This window comes from Pangasianodon hypophthalmus, chromosome 2 (genome assembly GCF_027358585.1).
Source record: "Pangasianodon hypophthalmus isolate fPanHyp1 chromosome 2, fPanHyp1.pri, whole genome shotgun sequence".
NCBI classification, from domain to species: domain Eukaryota; kingdom Metazoa; phylum Chordata; class Actinopteri; order Siluriformes; family Pangasiidae; genus Pangasianodon; species Pangasianodon hypophthalmus.
This window is the reverse complement of record NC_069711.1, coordinates 8252699-8280005: the sequence shown is the minus strand read 5'-3', so window position 1 is coordinate 8280005 and position 27307 is coordinate 8252699. Positions and strand designations below refer to the sequence as shown.

The window sequence follows — 27307 nt, the reverse complement described above, 5'->3', positions numbered from 1 at the left end:
CAAACCCCACTTAAGAGATAGAAGCAGAGAAAGAAAAGACTGTAGCTGCTGGGAGAGTCTCACCTGTCAGAGCTGTGCGGTTCTTCGGAGGCCCTGCGATCGGACGGATATGGAATGCCGAGGTTGTCTGAAGGCCGTGGTGAATACTGAACTGAACGGGAACGCTGCCGTTGCACTACAAATGCCTCATCTGCGGTGAAAAGAGAAAGAAAAAGGGTTTGATTAACCAGATTAGCATGCGTAGAGAGGTTTTCAGTTTCATATCACAAAGTAGTAGGACTAAATGTGAACTGTTTTAAATTTTACCATCGTCCAGATTTAAGCTGTCAGATAGTGAGCTGAGTTCTGCTGTACTCATGTCATCTATGAAGAGATGAAGACTTCAGTTTGTTTAGTTTAACACAATCATCGCTGTTATAACAGTAATCATCACTGACTTCAGCCACATAAAAGAACTACGAAGATATTTTATTTAATAAAACTGAAAGAAACTATTAATGCAGCCTAAATCAATTAATACTATACTATTAATACACAGTCAATAAACCACTATTAATTATCTCACACCCAGGTAATTAATTTTTTTATTTTTTTAAAAAGGTGTGTACCAGTGATAATCAGTGAGGCCCTTTGCGTAGGTGTCTTGCCCATTTTCACTCTGTAGTCATTAATTTCGTTCTCAATCGTTTGAAGCTTCTTCATAGCATCTTCAAAGTTCCTCCTCCGTTTCTTCTTCACAGTTTTACAGAGTTCAGTTTCATTGGCGAGCTTCTTTGCCGCTTCTACAATCTTTTGCTGCAGAGCAAACTGGCTTTCTAAGTTCCTTAACTGAGGGTCCTGAGGGCAGAAAAAAAAAAAAAATACATTGACATTTAATATCGTATAGTCATAGTTGAGGGTGCTGTATTACTGAACTGAAAAGCACATAAAGACTAATGAGGTACCGAATAATAGGGGAAAAGATCATCCAGTTTGAAAGCAGCTCCTACACGTCTTCTTATGGTAGGAGGCTTCTCTCCTGATGCTAAAGGGTACTCTTTAGGCAATTTGCCTGTCAGTTCCTGTGGAAAGCAAGATATATTTTTATGTCATCTACTCTTAAAAAAAATAAAATAAAAAAATAAATATATATATATATATATATATATATATATATATATATATATATATATATATATATATATATATATATATATATATATATATATATATATATCTCAATCTACTCCAGTGATCTTAAGTTAGAAAAAAAAACACTAACTGCTTCTCTGAGGCAGATCTTCTTAAGCTCAGTCAGTTTCTGAGTCAGAAGATCCTGAAGGCTCTGCTCTTTCTTCTTTAGCTCAGCAATCTTCTCTTTCTTCAGCTCCTCATTTACCTCAGAATCTGCAGAACCTGAGCACACAAACAAGCTCAACCTTAAACACAAACCCCAGGTATATACATATGAAAATGATGTCAAACATAACTAAACCTAATACACCAATAAGAGAGAACCTTCCGCTCAAAGGCTTTAATAAAGAACAGTAAGTATTTATGAGATTTATTACCTGCAGAGGCCAGGCTTCCATTGCTGGCCATGATGAGCTTGTCTTTGCTCTCTCCGCTCACCATCCTGCTGACTCTGGAGGCTCCAATTTCTGTAAGGTCCATGGCGATGTCCCCCAAATTCTTAGATGTGGTTATTTTAGACTTTATATAAAAAAGTATGAAAAGATGAAGGTCAGCTTGGAGATTAGAAAGATGCACGGCTCAACTCAAAACAATTAGCACAACAAAATGCTCATTGCATTCCACCTCTGTACTGTTAAATGCATAATCAATGTATTTTTCAGTCATCCAGGTCACACTGAATCTATAATAGAAGTAAATGAAAGTGACTGATTTGTGATATAATCTTGAAGACATCTGACCCTCATCCTTCAAGACTACATCACAAATCTATTTGTCTTTAATTATCACTACTAAACCTACTGCATATGCCCACACAATGTGTAAAAACTGAAGCAAACTTCTAATTCAAGTTAAGTGCACTATAATATACACAGTTACATGAGCTTCAAATAAGAATAGAGAAAGATTGATGTAGCTAATACTGACAGACTCACTTTGCTCTGTTTACAGTCCAGGTAGAATTGGTGCTGGCTGATGGCCATCGCCCAGATGGTTTTGATCAGTGAGTGGCTGGCATACCACGTGTGGATAGCCTGTCCAGACTGGCCAAAAGTGGACTTGGATGATGCTCTCCTGAGGATTAATATATACACACATTTAAAAGAGGCGTCAAGACAACTAATGGCCATAGTCAGGCTCTATAAAACAGCAAACTATTGCAGTGCAAAAGCCAGCAAAGTGTCAGGTAGGAAATGTGAAGACGACGGTGTAAATCAGCAAACTACAACTGGCTATTTCACAAGCTGTATGACGTAAAAAAAAAAAAAAAAAAAAAAAAAACTCCAGCAGTAGTCATATGTGTTTACACATCAACTCAAGCCCCCATTACATATCAAATAGTTCAATGTGGATACCAGCACTGACCTTGATGCTGTGAAGAGATACAATAAAATGCTTTAACTAAACTTTCCCTTCTCTGTGGCCAGCGTACAGCTTTAAAACCCAGGCAGCTACAGTCAAGAGCTCAGTTATGAGTATCAGTAGTGTCTCTCAGTTATGACTCATGTTGCCAGAAGCAGCATTTTACCATCCAGGAGCAGTGTAGAACACGAGTTAAATGTTTCAACTGCCGTATCCTTAAACTGCAGAAACAGGCTTTTCTAAGTTGACATTTCATTCTCCAATGAATGAGGAGCATTGAAAATATTTGAAAAGTGCAGAGTTAGTGAGGATGCACAGGGTAAAAAAAAATGCACCAAGGCTCAGATGTGTAACTCTTCTCTTGTTTTACCTGGAAGGGTCGTTGACCTCGACTGCAAATTTCTTCTCACGGAAATACAAGTTCTCTAACTGCTTCCAGTGAAAGACCTAGAAAGAGATAGTAATAGTTTGCTGTAAATGATTCGCGGAATCAGCAGATAAACATAAGTAAACATTGGGTGTTTTGACACATGGCACCCCATTACATCCCTTTATTTCACAAACACATGGGCTATAAATCAGGCATTTGTGCTTAAAAAATATTAATACTCTCTCTCTCTTTTCTCTTTCTGAGAAAGAAAAAAAAAAACAAAGAGGACTAGGTGTTATGTCAGTACATTTAGCTGGAAACAGATGACAAAAGGCATCTGCTACAAGGTCAATTTAGCACTATTAATGCTATAATGAAACTACAGGAGATGAGCCACGGTCAAAGCCACAGCTTAATTTTAAATATGCCCTAAAGGAAGGGAGCTCAAACAAGGCTATGGATATGGTCACTGCAAAACATCTGCTACTGATAGACAAAGTGTGCTTGAAAACTTTTCCCGGGAACTCATCTCCAGCTCGGTCAGACTCCAAACAGCTACAGAACAATATCTATTCAGGGTGTGTAATCATGATGACAGATTACCTAGAAAAGGGCGGAAATACTAGTGGGCAATCCCACAACCAGGAAACACACTTCAGCGCTTTCACATACACGCACAAAATGAAGGACATTAAATGAACTGTAGACATCTGAAACGGAATATCATGTGGCGACCCTTTTGACTTTGCTTAAAAGACTTGCCACCATTTTCTCACACGAACTTTTGAGAAATCTAATATCAAATACAATTCACTCGATTCAGGTAGAGTTTCCAAAAAATCTCAGATACACCTGGTACAATACCTTTTTAAGAATCGCTGGGCTGTGACTTATAGATCCAAGTGGAGCTCTTACCAGTGAGGTTAAGAAGCCTGCATAAACTCCCTGGTGTATCGAACAAGTTCTGTGGAGTCCTACGCTCAGTTTTCCCACAGGGTTGAGGCTTCCTTGAACAATACTCTCTTGTGTGCTCTCAGAGAAAGCAAAAGGTGTTGCAAGAGTTTCAGCTCAGCAAGTCCCTCCCATACACTCCTCCTCTGCGTGACATCACAAAAATCTCACTTCGACCTAACCCATTTACGCAGGTTGACAACTCGGACTGGAATACACACTTTTCTACCCCTCCCTTTCTTCTTCTCTGTGTCGTTCTGACTAAGCCTACACTCATTCTCTCAGCCTATCTACCGCTCCCTCTTGTACCTTTGGCTTTAACTCTATCCTCAAACCAGATTTACTGGTTATACACTGGCATATCACAGGTTCAAACATTTACTGCGTATGGTCTCACTTGGGAAAGAATTTGCTTTTCATTCTGGCTGTTTCCTAGCACGCAGCAGATTTAGCACCCTCTTCTGTAGCCGCTCATTAAACTTTATGCTTAATTTCCTGGTGTTTGTGTGTGAATTTTCCAAAGCCTAAATTGCATACATCACCTAGAGCAGATGCAGTGCGGCAACTCCTCAACACTCCCAATGCTTCCCAGGGCAAATATGCATGGAATCTACTACTTATATTTAATCATTAATCGCTGGCCATGGCACTCCTAACCTTTTAGTGAAAACAAGATGGGCCCCTTTACCAACTGCTCAGGCTGACAACAGAAAATGTTTCACCTCCTTATCAGAAGCTTCAGAAGACATATCTCTACTAGATGCCACAATATACAGATAGAATGTATAGACACTACAGAAAGATAAAGGTGGGAGCTATGCACAAAAAAAAAAGAAAGCAGATTTCTTACAAAACTCCATTGTTAGAGCTGGTATTAAGTGTTGCTGAAACAACAAGGGGAAGAAGAAGCAAAAAAAAAAAAAAAATCTGTAATGTGATGCTTCTGTAGAATGTTTTAAAGAGATTGTTTCTTCCATTTGCTCTTAGTCAAACAGTAAAGTTAGAAATTCTCCAAACAGTAACAGTGCACCAGTAAAAGGACCCCAGACCACTTCGCACCATCTCTTAGTGTGGGACATCTAAGGTTTATCCAATTAGATGTCTTTGTCCAATGCAATGGATGCAATTACGGATGATTCAGACATAATTTAATTAAAGTGCAACTTTATTCTATCAGGAATTTGTGTTAGTAACTTCATGAAAATCCTACAACTACACCACAGGTAAAAGTAAGACTATAGCACAAATAAAATTGTTTATTTAACAAACTTCTGCAACCTCAAATTAACAAGGCTACTTGAATTTCAAAAGGGCGATTTTAGGTAGACGAGTCTTGATGTGCGAACGAGCGAGTGGTGCTACGTATCTAGTGAAGCTAATCCCTAATGTTTCTGGAGTAAACGTGCTGGCAGAAAAAGGAGTTTAGTCTACCTTCTGAAAACAGCACAGTGGTGCAATGTGTTTATGAAGCAAACATCACATTCAGGTTTCCCACGTCAAGATTCAGGTCACGTGAAAGATGGCAGGCTACAGCTTCAACCCATCGCCGTCACCGAATCTCAGTTTACTTTAGTCTAACATTCCGTGTGTTTGTCAAAATATTATCCTGCACGGTTAGAGAAGGGGTTCTTAAGGGTTTAGTGGATAATTAAGGGTTCTACTTGAACCCTTTCTGACAGGAAAACTTTCTACTGTAGGGTTCTATACAGAACTATCGAGGGTTGAACTGAACCCTTATGGGTTTTAACATGAAAAACTTAATTTGGGGTCAGGAAAAAACATTAATTGTTTAGTTCACACCGTTTATCTACAAGACATAGTGCTTAAAAAAAAAAGAATGTGTTGAGTAACATCAAATTTCAAACACAGACAAAAAAAAACACACACACACACACAACACTTCCACGAGTCACTCTAAGATTGACAGGGAAGACGACATCAAAATATGTCAAGGATTCCGACACACCCTATTCCTCCAAAAATATTTGATTAAGAAAGTAAGCTACCACTTAGAATGATGACGACCATGAACATTAAACAACAACATAGCAAATATCAATGTCCAATAGATTTTTTTATTTATCCAGAGATTTACAAATTATATAATAATTACGAAGATTATGGTTTCGGGACGGTTACTACAACAGGATTTTGTTTATTGGGCCTGAAGCTAGGATGGGACACACCCATCAAACCTCAGCAATAATCTGGGAACAGCAGCTCTTAGTCACCAACTTGTTTTAAACACTGTATTTTTAAATGCTGAATAATAAAGGGCTTAATGTGTCGGTTGTGCAAAAAAAATAAAATAAAATAATAATTCATTAATTAAAGGACAGAAAGTCACTGTAACATACCTATAAGAAATTCTGATTCTATGAATATGCAAACTAGAAACGCCTGTAACCCTACACGTTCCCCGGTAAACAGACGTAATAACATTTTGCAGGGCCTTCATTTGTATATTGGAAAATGAACAAGATTGGGCTCTCGTTATGTTAATTAAATCTGCAGCTGGGAAACGTAATTAAATCTAGGAAACATGCACAATGGGTCGTGGTGCAAAGTCTCCTCCTCTGCTCATTACTGTATAAATTGGGGTTCTTTGTGTCAGTGAACTGGTGTCATCGTTCTCCAATTATATTAGCCAATGTAATAATATGAAACCACTTTAAAACCTTGGTGAAAGAACTATTTAAAGAAATGGCATTTAATGATTTAATACCGCTTCATGAAGACATCTCCAGACATGAGCTTGAATCTCTAGTCTGGTGGGGACATGAAACCCAAGAAACCCAAATCCAAACTGTACACAATACAGGGTTATAAATATACATTTGGACCAGTAACTATAGACTCTGTAGCTACAGACTATATACTTGTAATATCTTCTGTATCGTGAGAGAATGATAAAGAACAAATACAACAGAATACATCCGAGCATCAAAACAATATTATGTTGCCACAGTAGTAATGCTTATTTATAAAATTTACAGTGTTTATTTATAAAGAAAAAAATGGATTCAAAAGAATTAAACAGGCCTACAACTGAGTGTCAAATCGAACACTTTCTAAATAATGTTAATTGTGGTGAATATTAGAAAGTGCTTAAATATGCTGTTTGTTTGTGCTCTCCTGCTCAACACTGAGCCACATGAACAGAGAAAATGGCAGACAAGATTATATTGAAATCTGACGTCATGTTTTTTTAAACTGTTTACTGCGTATTACTGCAGAATTACTTAAAAATTAATTAAGAATTACTTCGTGGTTACCACAGTTTCCAAGTGCAAACCTGGTAATGTTTTCATGCCTCTCCTACTCCTACTCCTTCAAACTGAAATGGTGTAAATGCTCCTTTCCCCTGTCTTTTTTTAGGCTAAGGGGTCTGGATGATTAAATTGCTTATCACAATATTTTAAAACCGAATAACGATGAGGGAAAAATCTATTTCGCTTAAACTTAATACTCAGTTTGAACAGGGCCATAAACAAGTTGTTATAAATGATAAAGTTTAGACAACTTTATCAAAACAGTGTTGACATGAATAACAGTACACAGCTCACACGAAGCTTTTTTAAAGACAAACTGCATGTCAGGAGATGCTTTTAGACATTAATTCATTCATTCATTTTTAAATTTCTGCTAGAAATGTGTTTGGGTTTATTGGTGATTATTAAGAAGAAATAACTCCGTTCACTCAAAACTGAAATAAAGCTAACATTTATTGTAGGAATTGCTATAGAAAGAGAGAAAAAAAAAATCGTTCTGCAGTAGTTGCTTTCACAGCCTATCATTTTACAGTGCGGGAAAAGCGTTTTTTAAAAGCTTTTTAATCCGACGACCCCCCAATAGACGTTAGGCAATGGTTCACGTGAGACAGGCCCAGCCGCGAGGCCCATCCTCTCTTCTCGTAGCCCTCCTGCCAGAGTAATTGTGTTTTATTGCTTGATCAATTGTTTGGGCTGAGCGAAGAGCACAATGACTGGGGGGGATTTGCATAATGAGAGCAGTCTGCTGGTAGTGGGCTGGGAAGATACAAAGGCAGCCAGTGTTGACAGCAAGCACAATCAATACTGGCAGGCTGATGGGGTGCACTTTGACAACCGGGTGAGGGGGTACTTTTAAAAAAGAATGTACAAAAAAAACTTGCCAGAGAGCAAGGCAGAATAAAAGACAGAGGAAAATGAGGGGTGAGCTTGCCCCCCCCCACCCCCCCCCCTTCACATGTCCTTGCTACAACTTTGCCAGGAGAAGAGCTGGTTGGGAAAGAAAATGAGAGTGAGAAAAGGATGTGCTCTGGGGACATTCCCACTCAACCCCCTATCTACACCTCAGCGTTGCCGGAGGAAAAGTAGGTTGGCAGGAACGCACCAAATGAGCCAAGACCCCTTTCAGAAACCCTGTCTCTGGCTGGCGTTGCGCCAGCATCAGTCCCTGCTCTGCCTTCAAGCTCCACAATTACACCATGTCTCTAAAGATTTGGGCTGTACAGACAGGGAGCTGCCCATTAATGCTGTGCCACCAGATACACACCCAGCTATGGTCAAATAACGAATGCCAGAAATTTCAAACTGTAATGACATGGGCCCTGCAGAAAAAAAAACGCCGCCAAATGAGAAAGAGCAAGGTTTATATAGACCTTAAATGGAAGGGCAGGAAGCCAAAAACAGTTTAACAGAGATTGTGAATAGGTGAGATGATGTTGCTAATTAACCACATGTTCCTAGCAGCAAAGCATGCTATCCTACTGCAGTCTGTGAAATATACGGATAAGGTGTGGTTCTTTTAGCTAGCAGGCAAAATAACAATACATAACCTAAGTGAGGCTCATGCTGAAAAACTCACACCCCTTGCTGTTTATATGAACGCCACATAGTTTCTCTCATTTAAATAGGTCTTTCACTCCTCCCTGTAATTCTGTCCCATGTTACCACCTAAAACCCCACCTAGAACAGGGTTTACTAGAAGAGTTATGTTCAAAATATGAATAAGTGTTTTGTATTTAAGGAAAATGAAGTAAAAATTCATGTAAAACCCAGGTGCTGGATTACTTCCAGTACTACTTTAGCCAACTAAAGAAAAACCAGTTGTAGTACATGCATTTTTATTTTTATAAAGTTTAATGACAATAATAGTTTTGAGAGCGAGACAAAAGTGGCACTGTTGATGAATTCTCTTTATCTAGCCATGCCGATAAACCATCTTCTTGCATGTTTTTGCACGTTGGGATGTGCAAAACTGTCATGCACACTTTTTTCCTCCTATCCTAGGAAAAAAATTGAGTGATAACTCATAGCAATGTAATCTGATGCTCCTATGCAAAATGTATAAAGGTTGGCAGGTGTGATAGTACATAATCCAGATCGTTCTTAAAATACTATTTTGACATCTATTTCTCATTAGACAGCTACGCATACTCAAATATCATCTAAAAGATTCTGCAAGTATGTGTCGTGGGAAACGCTGCCTCCTCTGAACACTCTTTCACAGATTTGCCTTGTCGCATATCTGCAGTTTGGTGAAACATTAACTTATGGGGAAAGGTAAAACATGTATAAGGTTAAAGGGAAAATGTCACAATCTCCTCTGCTGCTCACTGTAACCTACCTTCCTGGGTTTTAGCTTGTCTTGCTGGTCGTACTGGGCAACGCCTTTGTAGCTAATTCCTAACCACCACGGAATCCCTTGCTTGTCCTGTGAAAGGGAAATTTTAAAAGGAAGTTACTCATTGGGGTAATTAGCCCAGTAGGTAAGCTGCATTATCAAAATAAAAAGATCAAATGCGCATACTTCGGCTTGTCAGTAAATCATTTGAGCTCCTCAGTCAGTTTTAATGAGCTTGATCAGTTTAACTTTACACTTTTCCACAGCAGCAAATGCTTACAGATATCAGATGATGTATTACAAAGTGCTTTGCCAAGTCAGAAAAACAGGTTCAATAGAATTCCACAAACTTTAACGTTAGCATACCTTCACTTCATAATAATGAACACCATATGAAGGTAAGGCTTCCACTAACAAGAGATACCTGAAGATAAAATAAGCATTAATCAGAAATAGGCAATCAGTCAAGCAAAATGTTTAGTTTATAATACAATAGGCTTCTATTTAACTCATCTATGCATCATTTAAGATAGCCTCAAACCAGATTAATCTGATTAAACAGATCACGCATAGACTGAGATGCCTCTCTGGTCTACATATCTGTTCTGGTATATCCAATGCACTTGGTGTGTTAGTGAGAAATTATCGGGCACTTACTGTATGATGGCCTTTCCTCGGGTGAGTCCTTTGAGGGTTTTGTAATGCTCAACGACTCGGTCTTCACTACAAGGCAGGAGGGGGGGAGAGCACAAGAGTGTGTACGTGTGTATGAGAGAGAGAGAGAGAGAGAGAGAGAGACAGAGAGAGGCATTACAATCTGCACATGCAAAATGAACAGTAATTGAATGCTAGGCTGAACTATGAATGTGTCATTTGTAAAGACTGTACTCGTCAGACACGAGCTCAGCACGCTCAGCCATGAAATGCCATCTGGCCAACTGTCCTGTAAAACATCCACCCTGTGTCTAGTATATGCTCAATATTACACACACACACACACACACACACACACACACACACACACACACACACACACACACACACACACACACACACACACACACACACACACACACGCTTTGCCTTCACAGCTGTTTCTGCACACATACCCACACAGGTGTTCCTCAACACACATTCTCCTATGATCCAGAATGGAGGAAAAACATTTAAATTGGAATAAAATTAGAATAGCAACAGAAGTTATTACTTTAAATAACTTCTACATCTAGGAATTATTGCAACTAACCAGGATCATTTGGCTCATAAGTCTACTGTAGGCATGGCCTTGCAAGCGCATTGCATGTGGCTGCACTAAAGAAACTGCCATCATTGGAGCCTGCAGTTTTGCACTTCCAGGCTACAATTAAACACGTTGGAAATGATAATTACAGGGCCGTCAGAGCAAAATTTAAGGTTGTTTGATAGTAAACCTGTGAGCAGAGGTTTAAATTGTTTAATGGTCCTTTAAACATTGGTAAGTTTCTTACCAATAGGCAAGGGATGGGTGCTCCTTTAAAACAGCTGTGGGAAACACGGGGAGCTTTTTCAAGTCTGATGTTGCACTTTCATCACTGGAAAAAAAAAAAAAAGAAAAAAGGAACATTTTTTATTAACTGGAAAGCAGACCATGCATTTCATGTTTAAAAAAAAAAAAAAAAAAGATACCACTTTAAAATTGTTTTAAACTGAATGACAATACACAGTACATACATAGGAACTGTAGAAATAGTTTGATCAAGAAGAAGTTTGCCTAGTTTCAACTTAAGGCTGTGTGTGAACAGAGTAGACACAAATCATCTAAAAACTCTTCCTGCCAACACTGATAACACCTAACAGAAATGTTATAAATATTTTCTCCAAGGGGGTTTGTTGATGTTTCCAGATCATATCCCTCTAGCCCTTCCAGGGGTCAACGAGTTCTGCAACAAGCAGGCTACCATAGATACCTTCTGTTCTGTATTTCACATAAACCAGAGACGACTTTTCATACACTTTATTTTGACAAGTAAAAAGCTATTGCCAATACGGTGTTAATGGTAATAGTAATTTATCTTAGTGGACCGAGCTTGTCGAGATGAGCATGTCACTGTCGAGTTGAGTGATAGCTCTATCTGTCACTCGAAACATGTGCAGCGCAAAAAAAGTGCCTTGCAGTTAAAACGCCATGAAGGGAAGTGCTGCTTAGCAGGGTTGCTGTACTACTGAACTTACACAAAAGCCATTCAAGAGGTTTTGGTCGGCTCGACAGCACCGAGAGGCACTGACACAGCCCACACATTCTCAAACAAACAGTGTGGCAATGTTCAGGTTTTACATTTATCCACAAAACCTAAAGTAGGAAGTAGAAACTACATCTCTTTTATCAAGCTGGATATGAACCAGTTTATTTGTAAACTGTTTGTAGGAGCATTTCCAAAAGAAATGTGGTATCAGTGAAAATGTAGCTAGTTTGGAAAAACATTGGTGTCCTATGAAAGCCCCTGAGTTTGTGTAAATCAGGAAATATCAGGAAACTCACTAATGAAAACCTTCAACTACCAAAAGACTGACACATTAGAGGCAGTGTAAGTGTTAAGTTTTTAATGCAATGCTTCCTTGTTAGCCACACAAGAACCCTGCTAGAACTGCTAGCATTAATGAAAGCTAGGGAAGAACAGGAGAGCTTTTGTAAGCAGTTTATAGCAAGACAGCAGTCTTTAACAGTTCACTGATTCACGCTTAATGTTTGATGGCATTAATTTGGCTGCTGTGCTGGGTGATTTGATCATGTGGTAACACACAGAGCAGTTCTGCTCTCACCGCAAAGCCCAGTCAGCAATCTGGAATTCATTATAATGTCTGTACTATCAAACAGTTGGCTACAGGAGGCAACGTGTCAGATAGAAACACTAATGTGTCAGCTATTTCACTGGAGACTGAATCACCTCCCACAGAGAGCAAAGTGGGGGGGAAAAAAGGTCATTTTAATACAACTGCCATGTGTACACGCAGCCTAACAGGTCATTAATAATCACACCGGTATGTTAAGTGAAATTAAAAGCTCTCGGTTATACACCCTAAATTACAAGAGAGCAAACTGACTTCTATCCTATTAAACAAGGTGGGTAATCTGTTAAATAACATCCGTTAGTCAATTTAATACAAACAAAATTACTATGTAATATAAGATTTTTAATATGATTTCTTTCATATTTGGCTATTTTGTGTGCATTCTCTGCATGTGTGTTCACATGACAACACACAATAGGTATGAAAAATTAGTCTTGTGGGGAAATATGATTCATGCTGTATATTTTAACCAATTTGAAAATAATTCTGAGGATGGATGAGCTTATATTTTGCTTCTTACAGACATTTATGACTTAAAAACATGTGTAATTTGATTGAAACCAACATTAAAATTAACAAACTAACAAAAAACTAACATTAGTCATTTGTTACACTCTAACAGAACTCAAGCTTCCCATTGGTACGTCAGCGGCAACACTAAATGCCTCTCTTGCCATGTGCGTACATTTGGTTTAGATTACACGTAAACAGATTTTCATCAGGGCTGAGTTGTCTACCAGACAGTCTTTTCCAATAGAGGGTGGGGTAATGATGATATTTTTAAATCCAGACTAACATATTTTGTTAAATGCTATATTACACAACAAATTATCAGCACATTCCTCGTCAGCACTGGTCATGCGCAATGTAGTGCAAGGTATGCTTCACATCAATACCGACCTTCCTGTAAAGAGAATTTTCTTCAGTAACCTTGCCTAGAATTATGTGCCATTACAATCAAATTGACGTTTTTTTTAAGTGCACTTGATAAGATGCTAAAATGAGTGGTTCTTTGCGTTTTTAAAGATACACATCACTGATACATCACTAACCAGCCTGACGCCTGAGTGTCTGCCAGGGAACATATCTTTACTCCCTCAAGCTTTACATCTACTCAGGCTTAAAGGCAGAGGCTGAGGTAGGAAGGGAGGATGAGGGCCTAATCTCCTGGCATGCTGGTCTCTACTGCTTGTGCTTTATGGAGGGGATTTGGGATCTTCAGGCATATGAGGAAAAAACAAGCTATTATCGGAGACAGAGAGACAGCCATGGAACTACTCTGAATACTTAAGCACAATGGCTAAAGACATAAGCAGATAATTAACTGTCAAAATATACAGTGCCCTTCAGAATCACTGGCACCCTTCATAAAAATAACAAAAATGATGAATGAATGAAAGCGGGGGAAAAAAAAAATCCAAAGATTTTGAACGACACAGTTTAGCTGACTCTTGTGGTTGACACATTTCAAAGGTCACTTGTTAAAAGCCGCTTCCATAACAACAGGATGTTTGGAAGTATTGCAAGAAATTTACAGTGCATGAACTTCACCAACTATCATTAAAACAGCAATTGTCATTGTGCTCAGAAGAGAAACTTTATGGTCACGCACACTATCAGTACGTTTGGTGATAAATGTGACTGCATACAAGGAAAAGCACCAGATAACCACTGTAAAATATGGAGATGGATCATTTATGCTTTAGTGCTGTTTTGTGGCTAGCGTTCCAGGAACTTTAAAGACTGATGGCATAATGATCTCTGCCAAGTACCAGGATATTTCACCCTAAAAGCTGGTTGCATCTGCCAGGAGGTTCAGACTCGGCCATAGATAGAGCTTTCAACAAGATGACGAACCGAGCATAATCCAAATCAACACAAAAGCAATATTCTGTAATGCCAATCTCAGTTTCTGGGTTTGAACCCTACTGAAAACCTGTGGTCTGAGTTGAAGAGGGAAGTCCACATGCACAAACCTAAGAGCTTAAAATATTCTGCATGGAGGAGTTTACCAAGTGTCTCCAGTTTAATTAGACATTACAGGAAGAGACTGTTCTCTCCAGGGTAAGCTTCACAAAATATAAATCGTAAGAGTGCCAATTATTTTTAGGCTAGTGTTTGGCAGAAAAAAATTGCATTACTTAAACATTTTGTGTTTGAAAAACAACAACAAAGATGTGAATAACATGATTTTATGCTCAAAAGTTCACTTATTCCTGCAGGTTATTCTTTTTTTTTTTTTGCACATTTTCATGTAGGGGCCAAAATCATATCTGTTTGTGTCATTTATCTACAGACGTGAAGCAAAACGCAAACTGTGAATAAACTGAAGACAACCAAAGACATGTCTTTAACATGTTACTATATTTTCCTATTTTAGTGCATGCAGTGAATGTGTCATATTTATAGCTTGGGAGAGCTATTTCTTAACGACTTGTACATCATTTCACAGCTCCATCTCTCCAGTTAACTGGAAAGGTAAAGGTCATTATTGTATTATTGTATTATATGTTTATTGTAAGAGCAACACCTTAGCCAGAGTAAAAGAGTCCAGCTCTGCTTTCACTTCACACAACTAAGAGTGTACAAAGCTTTGTGTTCTAACAATGTGTCATGGGACCATTGGAGGGACAGAAGCAAACAAACGGGTTTGGCATTAACTTACACACTCGTCCACTTTATTGGTGTGACGTTTAGAGATTATGCAACCAGGTACTGTTACTACGAAAGCCCAGCTTAAGTTTTTTTTTTTTTTTTGCAGTCTCCTAGAAGAATCTCTTACAATCCATTAAATTGAGTATAAACGTTGTATAAACCGAACATGAACTGAGAAGATCAACTGTACAACGCTTCTGAGTAATAGAAAAGTACCTCCATAGTCATTACATCATAATCTATATAGCCTTTACAAACATCATAACACAACACCATTTTAAGTTGTTTTATCAGCCTCATTATGCTTTCTTATTGTATTAATGCAGATAGTCAGCAGTAATTTAAGGCCTTAAACGCCTATACACTGATCAGCCATAACATTAAAACCACCTACAGGTGAAGTGAATAATACTGATTATCTCATTACGATGGCACCTGTCAAGGGGTGGGATGTATGAGGCAGCAAGTGAAGTCAGTTCTCGAAGCTGATGTGTTGGAAGCAAGAAAAATGGGCAAGCATAAGGATCTGAGCAACTTTGACAAGGGCCAAATTGTGATGGCTAGATGACTGGATCAGAGCATCTCCAAAACGGCAGGTCTTGTGGGGTGTTCCTGGTATGCAGTGGTTAGTACCTACCAAAAGTTTTCCAAGGAAGGACAACCGGTAAACTGGCGACAGGGGTAGTGGGTGCCAAAGGCTTGCTTAGCTGGGGAAGAGCTGGCACAGGATGCACTATGGGGAAAAAGGCAAGCTGGCAGTGTGATGCTCCGGGCAATGTTCTGCTGGGAAACCTTGCGTCCTGGCATTCATGTGGATGTTACTTTGACATGTACCACCTACTTAAACATTGTTGCAGACCAGGTACCCTTCTTCATGGCAACAGTATTCCCTAATGTCAGTGGCCTCTTTCAGCAGGATAATGCACCCTGCCACACTGCGATAATTGTTCAGGAATGGTTTGAGGAACATGACTGAGAGTTCAAGGTGTTGACTTGGCCTCCAAGTTCCCCAAATCTCAATTTGATTGAGCATCTGAGGGATGTGCTGGACAAACAAGTCTGATCCATGGAGGCCTCACCTCACAACTTACAGGACTTGAAGGATCTGCTGCTAAAGTCTTGGTGCCAGATACCACAGCACACCTTCGGAGTTCTTGTGGAGTTCACGCCTCGACAGGTCAGAGCTGTTTTGGCAGCACAAGGGGGACCTGCACAATATTAGGCAGGTGGTTTTAATGTTATGGCTGATGGGTGTACTTACAGTATAAAATCCAAGCCAAGAACACTGGCACATAATTCACTGGGGTTGCAGACTTGTGTGTCACCTAGTACACTTGAAGGAATAATCAACTACAGCTGACCTCCCCATGAGCAAAATCAAAAATAAATATTAACCATAAACATTAACCAAACATTAAAAAGGAAGTGTCAGTCTCTCTGGTGGCATTTTACATTTAGAGCATGCAGCAATGCCTTTTTAAAAGACCACACATTCATTCACAGTTACCGGAAAGCGACACTTACAAAACAATTCCAAGCTCTTTAGTGAAATTTATTTACGGAATCTCTTTTCTTAAACTCCAAATCAGCTCTTACATCAAACTCAAAACGTTGGCAATGCTCTAAAATTCACATACTGCTCAAAAGAGACAGCTGTAGACTCTACAGGTAAACCTTTCATTGCCTGCTTAATATTTTGTGCAGGTGAGCTCTTTTAACAATGAGACTATAATATCAGCCCATTCACCCTTAACACACAGGTGACGACGGACATCTGATGACTCAAACCACAGATATTTTCCCAACACACCCATCCATGGATATTCATAGACCTGCAGCTACACTGCCACTGGGGTGACACTGTATACCTGTATGGTGGTGTACTGTAATAGGTAAAGGAAGCTTTTTTTGTTACACAATACAGATATAGATAATATCTCTAAACACTCAGGAAATGTTTAAACCATGGAGGCGTACCTTTCAAGGTACAAACCTGTGAAAAGAGGTATTTCTTTACCCAAGGCTAAGAGCAATTCTCTCAACAAGTCAGTTTAAATGATACTCTAGTGATTTCATTAAACAAACAATTGCCTTGACAGTTCTAGAGTATAAAAGAGCCCTATTTAAAACGGGAATTGCAAGAACAAAACTGACATACTGTAAACAGCAAAATCTGACTGTATGGTTAGAATGTCATACATTTTAAATACCAATGCACACCAAATCCTTCCTTTTTATCCCGCAATCTGTAAACACACTGATATACACAGAAGAGACGGGCAGACACAGACAGACCTGGCCACCAAGAGAAGACAGTCCGTGCCCCCATTGCACACAAAACGACGTGGAAACAAAACTGCACTTTTTAACAACACGCTCTAATCATACACAAATCAGGGAAACATTCCCCCCCCACACACACACACTTCACAACCCATGAAAAGGAGTTCAAATCTGATATCAAACAAGAACAAACTCTTACACCTGCTTAGAGAAACATCAGCAAACCAAACACACAATAACACCGACACTGTAAACATGCAGAAAATGCTCAGGAACATTTGGGGAATAAAACGAATCATTGTAGATTTTTTTTTCCTTATTATTGCTACTATTTTTATTTTTTAAAATTGTGTGTAAATGTGTTCGTCTGTAATTTAACGTTCCCAATGCTGTGGCAATGCAAAGCCTTTTACCATGCCGAAAACACTACTTGAATCTTGAATATATACAACTACACTGAACTTGTTCATAAGTAAGAGGATCGAGATCCGGGATTTACCTTGTGTAGTCCCCTTTTGCCTCCTAAAAAACAAACAAACAAACAAAAACACACAAACACATATGTATTAGTGAACACTGCACATTCCTTTTGTATATTCACTTTTGCACCACTTTTGAACAGTGCACTACCACATGATATCCATCCACTGCAAACTCTACTCCACAGTATACTTGCTGCACTAAAATTGCACTAAAAATCTATTGCATATTGCATATATAATATATGTGCTCAGGATGTGTATGCATGTTGCATCTTGAATAAGAGCTGAACAAGCCAAAAGCATTGAATTACCAGTGAGTATGTGCATAATGACAATATTAGTGATAAAGCACATGATGCATCCCAGTTATCTGCTTCACACACTGACTAAGAAGCTTAACTCTACCAGCTTCACAGGACTTCTGTGAGCCCCAATAAGCTTGTTTTCGAAATTCTCCCTAGAGTAGATGAGCAACAATATATACGATGCAGCTTCACCTAAAGCGTGTTACGCAAACACGTGTTTTATATAAAACACGACACACTTCTACACAACCTTCTGCTTTCCCATGCAGCACCGCTGCGTCGCGAGCGCGCTCTTCACTCAGTTTGGATTCAAACTCAAGCGACGGGTTTGTAGCTGCAGTCTGTCAAACAAACCGCCGTTAAACAGCGCACTTACCTGCAACACGAAAGCAGCTAACTTAAAAACATTTTCACTCTCCAGTTCAATAGTCCCCTGTAGAAAAACAAAAAGAAAGAACGTAAATTTGTTGAAAATATTGCCGACTTGCGGCTCCGGTAGCTTTAAACTATTTCAGTCCCACCCGTCCCCTCACAGGTTTCCACGAGGGAAAAACCATTCACCACAAAAACTAGAGGCATTAATGTCCCTTTGTTAAAAAGAAAACATTTACCAGTATCTCCATACTTTAAAAAAGTGATTAACACACTATAACAGACATATTATCACATACTTATAGCATATTTAACACAAAATACGTATTCTTTAATATATATAGTTAAAGGTGCGAGTTAGAGGAACCCCTGCACTGAGTTGGTACAGTCTGCTAACAGGTTCAGCGGTTTTCAAGTAGCATCAAGAAAAAAAAAAAAATCAAGTTAAAGCTTCTTAAAAGCAGAAAAAAGCCAAATTGACAGTAGAAACTTTTTTTTTCTTCAGTATTGTGAAAAAGTCATAATATAGGATGAGCTCAGACAATGTGGGACCATTATTATTTTGACTTCAACATTTTCTGTGAGGCTTTTTTCAAACCCCCATGTTGTCTAGTCATAACAGTAGAACTGGAGATATGATTTTCACAAGATACATGATCAGACATTTTTTTTTCATATATTAAATGTCCATGTTTTAACTCTGGAGATAATATATGTGCTGGATGCAACACTGAACATGTTATGTTCAAGCTCAAGAGTCTTGGTGTCTTAGCTTTGACTACTGGAGATACAAATGAAAAGCCACAATATTACTGTAATAAAAGGAACTAGGTGAGAAGTAACACTGCCTATGCAAAAGAAATATATGTAACTGAAATATGAGTTGTTCTACCCTATCTATCTATCTATCTATCTATCTATCTTAACTTCATTTCAAGTGCTGAAAGAACTGTCCCAGAATACCTGACACATTGGAGAAAAAAATACGTAATATAAGCAATCTATATTTATTTTATTGTATGTGTACGTCATTTAATTTTATATCAGTAAGGAACAGATTTACAGTTTATAGGTTATCACTGATCATATCTTACTCTTAGGGTGTGTCTCAATCAGTTCCCTAGTTCAGGAGTCAGGGCACTGATCAGGGAGTCGGCCATTTTAAGGGCTGTCTCAATCCGCAAAATCCTTCCAGTGCACTGGAACGTTCGCTCCCTAAAAAAAAATCCCACAATGCACCGCAAAAAGCAAGGCGCATCGATGCTCACTGTGTTCCCTTACTGGAAATGACGTCATATTTTCTGAAGCCTCTCAGCTCGATAAAAAATGGCAGACAAACTCTCAGTCAACTTCGTCTACAAATATAAATAGCTTGTTATCATTGTTGTAGTTCTCAAATGATCATTTGCGTTAGCGATTTTTAACTTTATTTGACATTCTATATAGTTTGTTTGAGTCTAATGACTTTTAAGTGTCTAATGATTTTAAAAAAATCCAGTAGCTAGCCTTGTACCATGTACCATGACAGAAACCTATGTGATTAAGAAACAAATTTATGACAAAGACATCAGTTCTGCCTGTTGTTGATAAATGCCAGTGGTGACGCTTTACAACACGAGCACGTAGCCATGTCACCAGAAATTGAGTCATCAGTGTCCCAGTGTGTAGTGAGCCAGAGTCCTTATCATTGCCTGAACTTGTGTACACGATAAACTGATTCCTGATCTAGGGAGCTGATTGAGACGCACCCTTAGTCTCGGAAACCTCCTTTCTGTATCTTGTGCTGCGCACTGTGATGTCATGTGATTTTGTCAGGGCTGTGTCAGTACTAAGGCTTAGCATTACCAATGTTTACTTACTCTGATAACACCAAAGAGTAAATACACAAATGCATAGGTGTCCCACATTACCCAGGATTATCCTATTTACACTATGCCCATGCATGTGTAATACAAGCTGGCTTTGGTTAAATCAGCAGAGCCAAACTGCATCACTATCAGAATCTGACAAGTGACGTTACATTACTATAAAAAAGCAAAATATTAGACAAGCAAAATACACTCACTGAACAATTTATTAGGAGCACCTGTACACCTACTCAGTCATGCAATTATCAGCCAATCGTGTGGCAGCAGTGTAATGCATACAATCATGCAGATTCAGGCCAGCAGCTTCGGGTAATGTTCACATCAACCATCAGAATGGGGAAAAAAATGTGATCTCAGTGATTTTGACCATGGCATGATTGTTGGTGCCGGATAGGCTGGTGATCTGCTGATCTTGTGGGATTTTCATTCACAACAGTTTATTCAGAATGGTGCAATAAAGGCAAAACATCCAGTGAGCGGCAGTTCTGCACATGGAAACACCTCGTTGATGAGAGAGATCAACAGAGAATGGCCAGACTGGTTTAAGCTGACAGAAAGGCTACAGTAACTCAGATAAGCACTCTGTACAATTGTGGTGAGAAGAAAAGCATCTCAGAATGCACAACACGTTGAACCTTGAGGCAGATGGGCTAGAACAGCAAAAGACCACATCGGGTTCCACTTCTGTCAGTTAAGAACAGAAAGCTGAGGCTGCAATGGTCACAGGCTCAGCAAAACTGCACATTTAAAGGCTGGAAAAACGTAGCCTGATCTGATGAATCTCAATTTCTGCTGAGGCATACAGATGATAGGGTCAGAATTCAGCACAAACAGCATGAATCCATGGACCCAATCTGCCTTGTGTCAACAGTCCGGGCTGGTGGAGGTGGTGTAATGGTGTGGGGAATGTTTTCTTGGTACACTTTGGGCCCGTTAACACCAGTAAATCATCACTTGCCACAATGCCACAACCTATTTGAGTATTGTTGCTGATCATGTGCATCCCTTCATGTCCACAATTAACCTATCTTCTAATGGCTACTTCCAGCATGATAATGTACCATGTCACAAAGTAAACATCATCTCAAACTGGTTTCATGAACATGACAATGAGTTCAGTATTCAGTGGCCTTCTCAGTCATCGGATCTGAATGCAGTAGAGCACCTGTGGGATGCGGTAGAACAGGAGATTCACAGCAGGAAAGTGCACCTTAAAAAAAAAACCCAGGAATTGCGTGATGCAATCATGTCAACACAGTCCAGAATCTCAAAGGAATGTTTCCAACGTCTTATTGAATCCATGCCATGAAGAATTGAGGCTGTTTTGAGAACAAAGGGCGGCCCTACTCAGTATTAGTATAGTGTTCCTAATAAAGGGTTCAGTGAGTGTATATTTGAAAGTATACTAAATTAGAATACAAAATACAACACAAAAAGAAAGATCACAAATTCACCACCAATATTTCTAATTTTGTTTGATTATTTAAATGCCTCATAAACATACTGAACACGACTAAATATGACCTGTGTAACATTTTGTGCGTGTGTGCGTGTAAGAGAGATAGAGAGAATGTCTAGCCAGTTCTCCTCACAGTTATTGGCATTGCACGGCTGCACTCCCTCTTTTTAATTAACAAACTTCTGGCCTGTGTCTGTGTGTGTGTGTGTCTATGTGTGTGGCAAAAGCTTCAGATTACTGAAGACCTTTTATTCAGTTTATTCCCTGCTTCTGCTCCCACTGTTATTACAGTGGCACACTAAAAATCCATGCAGTCAAGTGATATTTTTGGAGGATTACAGAATCAGTTGATACTTTGTACTAGAGTTGAATGCTGGCATTGTTTAACAAGAGGCAATGCAGCACTGGGCACTAAAACTAGAAGCTGAATGAAGATTAAAATTTCAGAGGGTCTTAGAGCAAATCAGAAATGCTTTCTTTCCTGGCAAATGCCTGATGTTAAGCTACTGTTGCTTTGTACAGTAACCGAAGAAGCAGTTTTATGCTGTAAACGTCTATCACGGATGGCATACTGGGATTCTGTTACCTGTTGCTCCCTTGTTGTTCTATGCTTGTATGTATTACTTTCTTTTTTATTGCTGTTATTGTGTATTACTTTCATTAGTAAAAGCTGGTCTTCTTTCACTGCCAAGACTGTCATTTACAGTTTGACCAACTACTTCCAACCCTCATGTTTTATTACGGCTTGCTGTGTGTGTTCAGGTGTGTTTAGCTGCATCTTTCTACACACTTCCTCTCTTGTCATTTGGTGGAAATTTATTCTTTCAATCATTTTAACAGCTCTGCTTTTGTATTGTATTCTACCTTTCTTGTAAATCACTTTGGATACATTTATTTGGCATCTGCATAAAACATAAAACTCTACAAAGAGTGCCAAAAAACTGACAATAAAAAAAATTACAATGAATTAGACCTAAGAAATGATTTTTATTAGTCATTTTGGTATAGTAAAACATTTTTAAACTGTTGGAAACACTTATGAAGCATGAAGCACTCACATTGTAGACAGAAGACTTTGCGTTCCAGTAAAACAGCTCCACTGTGGTTGTATCTTTCAAAAATGTGATACTCTCAATGTAAAACCTGTCAGAGAACACATGGCGATTTAAATTCCTGCATGTTTGAGCAGATACCCACAGATTCCCACACTTCCAGTTGAAATAAATTCTCCTATAGCATAAACATGATGCACATCAGAGATAAATATAATACTCCTTTAACTGCTCTTTAAAACATGGTATGTTGCACAATAGCGCCATCTAGTAGACATGTCATGTCCTACTCATATCTGTGAGAGATGGACAAGTTTAAATGTCTACACTCACCTAACTTGGAATTTGAGCTCGAGTGGTCCAGTCTTTTTGGAAAAGTTGTGCTCTAGTACTCTCCGGTTCAGCTGCAGCCAGCTAGTCTGACCACTGTGAAAAGAAATGATTTATTCACTGTACATCACACACAAACCATTGCAGTAGATCATCACGACTTGCATGCGGTCAGCTTTGCTGAGTTTCTAACTGACTACACAGACATTCTCACTCATTTAGGCTGGTTACTCATTAATCTTTTACGCCTGGTGTAGTTTGTCATGTTATTACCCTTCCTTTGTTCATATCATCACAATAACAGGCACAGAAGAAGTTCACAGACTGATAGATAAACATAAGTTACTTTGGGTTATTTACTTGTTTCAGATACATACATACACAGCCACACACACACACACACACACACATATATATATAGTCAGTAAAGTACTTATATCTAGTCAATTAAAACATATTCACATAATAGCATAATGTTTCATGCAGTGAGCACGCTTACTTCGTGTCAGTGTAAGAAATTCCAAAATACTCCTTCTCCTTCAGGCTGAAATGGGATGAGACCATGTCCAAGAGGTCTCTAGACAGCAGTTTCGGCTGAGGAAAAAAGGAAAAACAGGCTGCTGCTAATAATATTTTGTGATGAACAAACCTAGTTTTTTTCATGCCCGATTTTTTTTTTTTACACTTTCAACAGTATGCTATTGAAAGTCTTAGTAATACAGCACAAGCTCTCATACACAACGTACACTTCTAAAACCTTGTAAAAAGTTTTTAAAGCCTCACCTGGACCAGCAGTTCCAGCTGTCTGTCATCCAGCAGAAGCACCTGACACTGCCGGCCCTCCGTCATCTAAAAAAAAAAACGGAACAGACTGTGTTTTGACCAATAGAAAGGTATGCTGGCATTTAATGTTGATGGCATTTGATACAACACTTATCTCTGTATACTCTCATGTGATCTTTGAATACCAACCTGAGACAGAGACATAAAATAGGCGCAAACTAGATTTACAGCTAATCTAATCATTTAAGGACGCTGTGAGGGCAACCTTGTCCAAATTTTGTCTTTCAGAACATCTAGTGTGGGATATATTAGACTGAGGCACCACTGGTGTGATTAATAGTAGGGCGCTCAGCTGCTGAATGTACTTTTGAGTGAATTTCTATAAAATATTTATTAATACTCCAGTATATATATTGAGGGAGATCAAGCCAAGTCCATTTTTATTGCTACCCCATTTATTTACACATGGACAGTGCGACAAAATGCAGCCAAGACCACGATAGAACATATAAGAAAATACAGGAGGTACAAATTATTGTGACGGTGTACGAGAAGAATAAGTGCAAAAGCCAAATAATAAACACATTACCTCGTGTGTAACCGCTAACTAAACACTACACAGAAGAGGATCAGCACAATTTACTCTGCAAATTGCTTTTAAAAGGTTTTAACGGTTAAGACTGATGCTACTACCATCATTTTTGACATGTTATGTTCTATTGCTTTGTGTTTTTGTGTAGTAATTATTGTTAATTTTTTTTTGCTTTATCTGTAATAGTAGTAGCAGCACCATATGAATGTAGCTGTATATATTAAATAGACATACCTAAGCATAGCATCTAGAGTACAAAATAACAAAAAAAAATGGAGAATGTGTATGAGGGGGCTTTAGGACTATGATGTGATGAGTGGAGAAGAATTCTTATAACACAAAGTGTTCGTTAATTTTGCAGCATTATTCCCTGAACGTCAGTTTTGGGTCATAAATAAATGAATGGTAAAAATAACAGTTACACATTTTTCAAATAATTTACTGGTTTATTAGGATCCTAGAAGGGGCAAGAGACGTGCACCAGAAAAGCGTTCACCCTATTGTCTGGAGATCACGAGTTCGAATTCTGACAATGCCGCAGCCATCCGTGGCCGGGATAGCAAAATTGGCCATGCTTTCTGAGTATGAGGGATGGTATACTCTCTCCCCTGTCAATCACAGTGCATGAGCACCAGTTCGAAAAGATGTGTTTTGATGGTCTCACATGTCTCAGAGGAAGCATGCGTTAGCCCTCACTCTGCTGAGTTGTTAGCTGTCATATGATGGGGGAGAAATGGCTGATGGGTGAGAAAATGGGGAGAGGGGGGAGGGTATTTCACCTTTTACTTAGCTACCATGCACACACACCCACACACACTCATTCACACCTAGGGGCAATTTAGCGTAACTACTCTGCCTACATGCATGTCTTTTGGAGGTTTCAGTGGGAGGAAACCTACATGAACACAGAAGCTCCACACAGATAGTAACCCCAGTTCTGGATCGAACCCAGGACCCAAGCCGCAATGTGACGCCTTACGCCACACATTCTATACAGCACACAAACATACAACGTGCGAAAAAATCCGAAAACTAACCCCACACCAACTGCAGATTTAACCTTCATGTCTTGTCATATGAACGTTGTTACAAATCTGCAAGCGAGCAACCATGTTAGAGGAGAAAGTTTCCAGGTATGTTTCCATCCAAATGGATTGCATATTTAAAAAGTGTGTTACCAAATAGTCAGCAAAGAAAATGTGTTTCGCCTTTTGTTATGGGACTAATTCGAAAAGGAGCAACAAGATTACTTTATTAAAAGAGCTCCAGCCAAACACACAGTCGGTAGAATGGTAGAGTACACTTACCAAGTGGTTTATTCAAATACTCTTTCCACCCATTTATCATTCCACCTTTTTGGTGATACAACTTTTCCACCTTATACAAATGTAGTTTTTCATGATATCTAGTTATTTTTGGGGGCATTTTCATTAAATTTTTATTATGCGCAAATTAAAAAATGCATGAAAGCAAGTGAATAAGACCTCACTAGAAAAATCAGTGCTAAAAAAGTTACAATAGCATCGTTCACAGATACACAGTTACAGAGTCATATTAAATGAATAAGTCTGCTTTATAAAATCCAGCTCTGTGAATACTGCGTAATATAAGACGAAGTCCAAGCGTCACAGCTGCCTAGAAATTAAGGCTGCAGCAAACACGATCAGTGCGTACCAAGAAACTTACTTCCCCCTGATGGAAAATCTGGATACCTACCCATACACACCCACACATACAATACACACAGCCAGGACAACGCACACCCGCAACAAGGGCTGGAATAAATTACGCTGATGTAAACTTGACTTTGTGAGAACTCATTGTCCTCTTTTAAAAAAAAAAAAGAAAAACACCACAGAAATGTTTTAATTATACTCTGTGATGGTTTTTCTCTTACACAAATCTTGTGGAGACGCATTGCAATCAAAAGAAATGAAGACGTTAGCCACTCTGTTTGACAGACACAGATTGCGTGTTTGTCTCAATGTCCTCGTCTTCATATGGCTTTTAGTAAATTGTGTAATCGATACTAACAAGCTGGTTGCAATGTCTCTCGTGAACTTTGTTCAATAAATGAATGAGAATTTACTGAGCTCAGTGGATCAATATATAGGAACTATGTGCGTTCTGTTAATTAACAGTCACTGCCAAGACGTACGTCCGGTTTACACAGGCCACCTTTAATAAATGGTAATCCTCTTCACATTGTCAGAGAAACTGATTAGTCCAAAGTATCTTAGTGTTTATTGAGGATGGCTACTTTACTATTAGCACAAATGTTTTAATATGCTGCCAACATGTGAAACTAATTTCATATAATATTGCTTTTGTATTATGGCATGTCCAGTTCTTATAAACACGACCATTATTGTGCTTAATCCATCTTAATCAAGTGAATTATTGTCGCTGATAATTACGTAAGCTCCATTGTCTAAGCAGGAATTACTCACTATAGTAACCCCTTAAGGGACTTTAGACAAGTCTGAATTGAACGACTTTATCAAAGCTGCATTGTAAAGGCAATCTAGGTCTATGTTCTTATGTTGTTCTGATCATAGAATAAGGAACAAAACATGACCAGGCATGCTATTATAGGAAAATAATCAACAACAGGGTGGTGTGATGCAGCTCCGACCACAACAAAAGATTATTTTCCAATCACGGCCCACCCCAAAGTGTCATAAACTGTTGTTATCTTGTCAGCCTCTCTTTTTCCCCCTCTCTTGCAAAGTTAATAAGACAAAATGCAACTTCTTCCCATGTTGGAGAATTTCCAGCTTTACCTCTGACTGTTACAAAGCACTGATCCCATACACTCCTTCCAAAAATGCTAC

At 38.8% G+C, this 27307-nt stretch overlaps 1 protein-coding gene across 8 annotated transcripts in view; it reads right to left on the bottom strand.

Annotated features, from left to right (window-relative positions):
- Positions 1–27307, bottom strand: part of frmd4ba (FERM domain containing 4Ba) — a 51128-nt gene that overhangs the window by 7741 nt on the left and 16080 nt on the right. For all 8 annotated transcript variants that reach the window (XM_053227092.1, XM_053227100.1, XM_053227094.1 and 5 more), the window contains exons 2-19: positions 23882–23947; positions 23598–23692; positions 23102–23194; positions 22775–22859; positions 18394–18450; positions 17730–17752; positions 10951–11034; positions 10121–10186; positions 9830–9887; positions 9467–9553; positions 2906–2982; positions 2109–2247; positions 1551–1692; positions 1262–1395; positions 945–1061; positions 609–837; positions 307–363; positions 64–190 (exon numbers count right to left, since the gene is read on the bottom strand). In XM_053227092.1, coding sequence (XP_053083067.1) covers positions 64–190; positions 307–363; positions 609–837; positions 945–1061; positions 1262–1395; positions 1551–1692; positions 2109–2247; positions 2906–2982; positions 9467–9553; positions 9830–9887; positions 10121–10186; positions 10951–11034; positions 17730–17752; positions 18394–18450; positions 22775–22859; positions 23102–23194; positions 23598–23692; positions 23882–23947 — 1736 coding nt within the window. The remainder of the gene's footprint in view (positions 1–63; positions 191–306; positions 364–608; positions 838–944; positions 1062–1261; positions 1396–1550; positions 1693–2108; positions 2248–2905; positions 2983–9466; positions 9554–9829; positions 9888–10120; positions 10187–10950; positions 11035–17729; positions 17753–18393; positions 18451–22774; positions 22860–23101; positions 23195–23597; positions 23693–23881; positions 23948–27307) is intronic.